At 35.3% G+C, this 7620-nt stretch overlaps 1 protein-coding gene across 3 annotated transcripts; it reads right to left on the bottom strand.

The window, feature by feature from the left end:
• Window positions 1-305: 305 nt before the first annotated feature.
• Window positions 306-7620, bottom strand: LOC131661885 (protein HESO1-like). Of its 3 annotated transcripts, XM_058931535.1 has the most exons (10): window positions 7464-7509; window positions 7203-7294; window positions 4872-5174; window positions 3642-3806; window positions 3308-3486; window positions 3136-3231; window positions 2580-2649; window positions 2076-2206; window positions 1658-1768; window positions 306-1446 (listed from the first exon to the last, which is right to left on the bottom strand). In XM_058931535.1, exons 3-10 carry the CDS (start codon window positions 5008-5010, stop codon window positions 766-768), a joined length of 1572 nt encoding a protein of 523 aa, XP_058787518.1. In that variant the 5' UTR covers window positions 5011-5174; window positions 7203-7294; window positions 7464-7509; the 3' UTR covers window positions 306-765. The 3 variants fall into 3 exon arrangements, with proteins under 3 accessions (XP_058787518.1, XP_058787517.1, XP_058787519.1); XM_058931534.1 differs by lacking the exon at window positions 7203-7294 and having other exon boundaries at window positions 7464-7620; XM_058931536.1 differs by lacking the exons at window positions 7203-7294; window positions 7464-7509 and adding an exon at window positions 5276-5376.

The following is a 7620-nucleotide window of genomic DNA, read 5'->3' on the forward strand; positions in this document are numbered from 1 at the left end:
GAATGATTTATTGTATAAATAATGTATGGATAATAACTTATATATAATAATGTTATAATATTGTGTAAGGGTTTGGCAGGAGATTGAAATTTCAATTCACCCCGATGGTATCACATAATACACTTAAATACAATCTCAAGGATTTGTTCAGATATTGAAATCCAGATATACCCCTTTGAAATCTTATAGGTGCGTCCAAAAATTGAAATCCAGATTTACTCTACGCATACATGAAAAATAAAGTCTCAAGAGTTTTTCCGCAAAATCGAAATTCAAATTTACCTCATTCTTTCTTATTATGCACAAAGTAACATATAAGAAAAATGTTTGACAATGACAAGAAGCTTGCAAATCGGAGGAAGATGCTATTATCATGCCAAAGTGGTGTGACGCCAAAAACTACCCAACATTTTGGAGGTGTATTGAGTGGCTTTAGTAAAAATGTAACTATTCTGTCTATAATGTCTTATGAACACTAATTAAGGTGGTTCACCTTAAACCTTTTCACATGTCAAATTAAAAATAAAGACTAATATACTAGGCTTCTTAATATTCTTAATTTATAATCTCCGTGTCAAAATGTCAAGTAATAATCCATTGTCGAGTAATAATCTTTTCATCCAAGAGCAAAAATTTCATGCCAAGTAACTTATAACCCAAGAAATCCGGTGATGTCAATGAATTGTATGAACCAGTAAACAAAAAAACAACAGTTACTCTTAAAGCTGTTGACTAGATTAACATATACTCACTTCTGTATTTTGGCTATGCTTGGGTGTGTGCTTTTGGTCTCCACGCCTGCTGCTGCGGCGGACCTTGACGACCTTTCATAGGTACACTTGAAGTTGGACCATTGGAGCTTGCTCCTTGCTTTGAAGTCGAACCATCGGAGGTTGCTCCTTGTTTTGAAGTCGAACCATTGGAGCTTGCTCCTTGTTTTGAAGTCGAACCATTGGAGCTTGCTCCTTGTTTTGAAGTAGAGCCATTGGAGCTTGCTCCTTGCTTTGAAGTAGAGCCATTGTAGCTTGCTCCTTGATTTTTAGTCGGACCGTTGGAATTTGCTCCTTGTTTTGAAGTCGAACCGTTGAAATTTGCTCCTTGTTTTGAAGTCGAACCGTTGGAATTGGCTCCCTGCCTGCCATTTCGTACACGGCGTTTTGATTGTGGGTGTGGGAGCACTCCCTTCTGAACCTGTGGTTGAGTTAGATGAGGGTAACCGCCGTTGTAATTTGGAAGGGAAGGCCAGACATTATAATAAGGATTGACAGGTCCGGCTATAAGTCTCGACACATGTGGTGGTACTAATTGGGTCAGGATAGAGCTTTGGTTCTGGTTGTTTGATATAAGTAAGTTGTACGTCGTTAGAAATGCTTCGCCTATCTTTTTCAGCTGTCCTGCACTGACTGATCTTGCAGAGTTTTCCGGCTGCTCAAAAGGATCTTCAACCTAATCAAGTAAAATTCAAATATAACATATCAGTAGCAGAGCACGAGAATTTGTATATTGTAAAACTTACTAGTTTCCGCATGGCATTGACTGAAGAGGGAGGAATCCAAAAGGGAACCGAGCATATTTATCGAAGTAATTAAACATAGTCTATCCTCGAACACACAAAAATCTAAAGAGAAAGATATGGTTAAAGTGAGAAGAGTATTACGTATAGTGCAGAAGTCTTGGGCAACCATCTCATGTTGTTTTCTATCTGTTCCCATTGTCCCGTGTAAGTGCAAACTCCAAACTCTGCGGCCCATGTATCTATCAGAGCAAACTGCGAGAACATAAAACATGATGTGATCATTATTGGAAATAAAAAATGCCAAGAGGGTTATGCTATAGATTTCGAGGAAATTCACTATCAAGGAGAGCCTAAACAAACAAATACACGCCAAATTTTTGCTTTTCATTAAAAGTACACAATGTCTATCACTACAACTTCTCAATTGGTGTTTTAACAGATTAGGGAAAAAAACAGGTAGTCTTAAAATTATTAGCTATGAACTGAGAATGCCAGATGTTAAATGGAGAAAGCATACAAATGTCTATCCACTGATACCAAAAGTATAAAATAATCTTACCTTTCTTAGGAAATCAATAAAAAGTTCAGGTAAAGATGTTCTGTTGATTGGCCTCGACTTATTTGATTTGAACCTGTCTATGTTAGCATTACAGGTTCCTGAGATAAGATTCTCAGCATCAACTCTAACTCCTGCAGAAAGAACCTTTCTTAGGAAATCTAGATTATGAAGTTTGTAGGATTATATATTTGCAATTGGCAAAAAAAAAAAAAAGATTAGGATAGGCTCTGAAATGATGTAAGAACTGAAAACAAATGGGCCTAACTCAATTCCAAAAGCTAGCATTAGGGTAATAGATTATCAGAGACGTTATAAGGAGTACGATACAAGTTGTATGCATTTACAGAATTATTCGCATTCAAGCATGCAGACAAGCTGAATATCTAAAAGAAAAGCAAATATTTCAACTTTCCGTAAAGAGGTTCAGCTCCTATAAAATTTGCCCCAATATCTCAAATTATAGAATAATGACGCTTCATGCTTGAAATCATAGATGGAATTTACCTCTCAGCTCATCAACCATATTGGTAGGATATATATCTTTCAGCGGTGGAAAAATTGCAGGAATACATGTCTGAAAATGAAAGAATTTGTTGCATGCATCAGAAGACAAAGACCAATTTATTATTCGCAGAAGAAAACCAACTGACAACATATTAAAACAGAGGCATCAACTATTTTTGGTAGTTACAAATCTTCAAACTGAACCAAACCATGTATAATATGAAGTGGTGAGTCAGGTAGTGGTATTATTATATATAATATCAAACTATGCGTCAGGCTTTATATTTGTTTGAAATATTGAGAATGAGTTTTATTCGGTTACTTTTTTAATTTATGTTTATGCAACTTTTATTTGTGCAACATGCTTTATTTTACATACATTTAATTATATTTCAACCGCATTGCAGCTTCTGCTATTTCTCGTATCGGATTTTGGACTATCCGCTATTAATAACACAGTATTTAACAAAATATTTCCTAGAATATGCTAATATTGGTCAACCACATAAAGAAAAATATCACCACATACAGAAATATGCAGAAGAAGCAGAGGTACCTGAAAGTGAAAGATTACAAGTAAACTGAGAGAAAAGGAGTTGAAAGATCCAGTCTTCGAGTTATTGATTTTATGTGCGTTGGCCCATTGCTTGACCTACAAATCAGAAAGAATGAATCAAAACTGAAACAATTGCTAGCCTAGCAACCCTACTTCAGCCACGAGAACGTACCACTAAAACCAGATCATGAAAACGGTCATCTATCTTGCTGATCCAAAGCAAAAATTTGGATTTCATTAGGCCTGGAAGGTTATTGATCGAAACATCGCAAGATATGCCTTGTCGGACACTTTTAAACTTTAAAATGGGAACTCTTGCATGAGGGATGAACTGAATGTTCATGCATCCACCTGTAAATTATTGTTATTACCAAATGTATTACTTGGAAAGAACATTTCCAGGTGATTAGGAAAAAACAAATTTGTAAATCACGAATAAGAGCTAACTAATACAAATTTTTGTAACAACTTTTACGAGACAGAAGTCTCAATTAGAAGAAAATTACCTTTCATTCTCAAAACTTTTAGGAAATTTACCAGCAACGTTTGTTTTTGTTTTTTCCCAGCAGATGCAATATGGGTGCCATTTAATAACTCAATTGAAATATCCAAGTCACCCCATCGCGTGAAGAGATTAGATACAAATGACCCAAATGGTTCAACAGTTGCTCCTGTTCCAAAAATTGAGTAAAATTGCAATTTTAAATTCTTAAATTTCATAACTGAAACAAAAATAATTTGCTCATCGCTACAAGATATAGGAGCTCACGCCTTTTGTTCATTCTTAACCCAGACTATCAAACCCCATTGGTTAAGTTGGGGCAGAAATAGCTATCGGACTACGATCACAGGCCGGCCAAGTTAAATTCTATTTGTTATGCTAAGCTAAGCAATGCCGCTAAAAGCAGTTGGACAAGAAAAGGCAATGCAAGCGCGAGCAGCCATACATGAACCATGATAATTGATGACATGATAGGCTTTCCTCCATTCAGACCATAAATGTTAGGTCCATAAAACACCACCACTTTTGGTGTTCTATGATTCTAAATGAGATTGAGTTCCACGCATATGCAAGCTAGAAAGATGCTCTTATAAAGATAACTTCTAACAGTGTCAAACTTCATGGTAACTCACTTGAATACATTTGTTTCGAAATTTGTGGTATTAAAGGAAGACAACAAAACTAAATGTTTGAGAAGTTGTTTTAAGCATAAGATACTAAAGATTCTCAATTTCCATTATTTATCAATGAAACCTTCAAGCTAATGTGAAGCTTGCCCCAGAAGTTGGCCTCTTTTATCTTTCCATTTATTAGACTGAGAATAGAACAAATTAGTACAACTGTGTCTAGTAATACTATGATAGAACCTTAAGACATCATGAGACAAGATTAATTACTTAAGAACTATAAAAAACATAAGTAACAACAATAAAAAAGATGAATGATATGTTTGTTAAGTAAGGCAAATCTTCAACCTTCAAATCTCCCAGAACAGAAAGCTTATACTTTCTAATTTCAACATGAGAAAAAGAAATAACTATATAGGATGAATGACTCAATCAGTTATATGTATACAAAAAGAAACACAGAGGCTCTGAATAATAAGAGGGAGCTAGCAATCACTCCCACACAGACTCACAGAAAAGATGATAACTATCCAATTATAAGCATATAAAAAACAAGCTACATTAGGTTAGTCAAAACTGTTTGGTTCCCCAAAGCTTTAGAAGTTTACCTCTCAGGCTTTCCACAGATTCAACAGTGCTTCGCAAATCACTTATAATTGCAAGCCGTATCTCCCAATCTTCTCGCGAGGGTGTCACCATGTGAAGTATATCATTTAAAACAACGCCCAACATATTATGCGTGTTCATTTTCTGTCTCTTAGTAACTCCCAGTCGAAGTGAATGTAAGAATGACAACAATAGTTTGCAGAACTAAGCAAACAAAATGAAAGCAAGAGGATCGCAATCTACAAGCATGGGCATCTTGAAACACACGTCATAACCTTTGAATGCCCTAGAGAAGCATCCCTGACCTGATACAATTGTTTATAAAGTTAGAGATAGAACTATGTGTGTGGATCTATTCTACTGAACATATATAGTTAAAGATGAAACCTGACACGGGTATTCATACCAACATCAGAAAATAAAATCATGTTATTAATTGATAATTTATAAATTTTTCCAAAATCAAATCTTTTTGCTGCTCCTCATGACACCAACATCAGAAGATATCTAGACATAGGAAATTTAAGAGTCGAACAATTAATACGGTGTTTATTTCACAGTTAGGGGATTAACCAAAAAACTAAGCAGAATCACAACTAGCTACCTATAATCCATAAATGACTCAGACAAATAGATTTTAAGTATCAAATACAACATTATAGGAAGTTTGAAGGCTAAGTGTTATGGAAGAAAAAGAGAATAAAGAAAATCATAGCAGAACGAAGAAGAACGAGAACAAGAAGACGAAGAATGCACAAATATTTTACATTTTTACATGGTTTGGTCAATGTGACCTGTATTCGTGCAAACAATGAGAGGGTTTCTTACTTCTTTCAAAGAAATAGATACCGAGAGTCGCAATGATACGGGGAGAAACCCTAGTACCCTTATTGCAATGGTTCGGAATTACAAGGAATGTATATAAATGGGTCGATTCGCATTGTTCTCCATAATATTTTGAGATCCAAAATATTGGGCCGGGTTACCATTCGAGTCAGTTGGTCCATTAATGTGGTTTAATGCGACTCCACGCAAAAAAGGCTAACAAGCACAGTCACAATTAGCTACCTATATTCCATAAATGATTCGGATAGTTATATTTAAAGTATCAAATACAACATTACAGAATTAGGAGTTGAAGTCAAACTATTATGACAGAATAAGAAAATAAACAGAATCATAGTAGAATGAAGAAGAATGCACATAGATTTTTCATGTATTGGTCAATGTGACCTGCATCCACGCAGACAGTGAGAGGGTTTCTTACTTCTTTCAGAGAAATAGATACAGAGAGCCACAATGATACTGCGAGCAACCCTAGTACCCTTATCGCAATGATGATTCGACATTACAAGCAATGTATGTATATAAATGGGTCGATTCGCATTGTCTTCCTTAATATTTTGAGATCCAAAATATTGGGCCGGGTTACCTTTCGAGTTGGCCGGTCCATTAATGTGATTCAATGCATTACCACACAAAAAGATTATCAAGCAAAATCACAAATACCTACCTAATACCCATAATCCATATTTGACACAGCTAATTATATCTATAACATATCCAACACAACACAACAGTAAAGCATCTTGGAAGTTTGAAAGCAAAGTCTTATGAGTTATGACAGAACAAGAGAATAAACAGAATTATAGACAAATATACCCAAATCCTACGCTATTCGGTCAATGTAAGCTACACCACCCACAGGCAATAAGAGCCTTACTTCTTTCAGGCAAACAGATACAAAGATTCAATGAGCAGCCCTATTACCTCTTATGGTAGCAATTCAAAATTACAAGGAGTACATAAATATAAATACGGGACTGATTCTCATCGTTATCCTTACTATTTTGAACTCAAAAATATTCTATCAGGTTACAATTAGGGTCGGCCAATAACATGATCCAATGCACATCTCAATGCAAAAAGGCTATCAAGTATCAACACTATCTAACTTGTGTCTGTGTTTCTTGCTCTTCCATATAAAACCTTATAAAAACCAATTAAGGTTGTCCCATTTACATGATTCCTTGCTCTCTCCTATAAACAAAGATCAATGCTCATGCCAATGAAAACAACTTCTAACTAAAATCAAACCATGCACGAAAGCAAGAATAGAAATTACAGAATTCCTATATGATACCGACACCAACACGGTGAGACCGGTTATAATTTGAAAAAGTAATAATTGGTGCTACATAGCACCTATACTATACCCATACATAAAATAGAAATCAGTAACCGCACAAACCAATAAAAAGGCACCTAATTAATCATACAAAAACCCAAATAAATCATAAATATCTAAAAAGACAGCAATGATAAAAACGCACAATCAAGCAAATGCATCCCTTTCATTCAGATTTGAGAGTATTTGTTGAAGTGAAAATGCATCCCTTCATCGGTGAAGTTCAAATTGGCATTGCTAAGAGTGAGAAAGGAAACAACTTTACTTGAGACGGTGATTGAATACGAAGTATGAAGCAAAAGTAACAGTGATTACCGTACAAGAATATTGTAACTTAGGAAGAAGGGTTTCCTTTCTACTTTCTATTAAGAAAACACTTTAAAGGTTGATTGATAAGATAGTTTACCTTTTACATTGAACGCGGGAAAGGGGTATTAAGGTCTTGCTGTTGTTGTTCCTTGAAATTGGTGATGATAGTAAGGAGTGTGATTGTCAAGAATATTCAACGAGAGATTCTTCTGAGGCAGAAGAGAGAAGAGATGGCTTTTATAGTAATTTGTAGC

Source organism: Vicia villosa, linkage group LG3 (assembly GCF_029867415.1).
Source record: "Vicia villosa cultivar HV-30 ecotype Madison, WI linkage group LG3, Vvil1.0, whole genome shotgun sequence".
NCBI lineage: Eukaryota > Viridiplantae > Streptophyta > Magnoliopsida > Fabales > Fabaceae > Vicia > Vicia villosa.

Excerpts from the sequence above, each read along its gene's own strand:
- LOC131661885 (XM_058931534.1), bottom strand. The coding sequence starts at position 5,010 with ATGAACACGCATAATATGTTGGGCGTTGTTTTAAATGATATACTTCAC. Across the intron at positions 3,232-3,307 it reads TTCATGATCTGGTTTTAGTG|GTCAAGCAATGGGCCAACGC; the intron begins GTACGTTCTCGT and ends TCTGATTTGTAG. Across the intron at positions 1,769-2,075 it reads TTATTGATTTCCTAAGAAAG|TTTGCTCTGATAGATACATG; the intron begins GTAAGATTATTT and ends ATGTTCTCGCAG.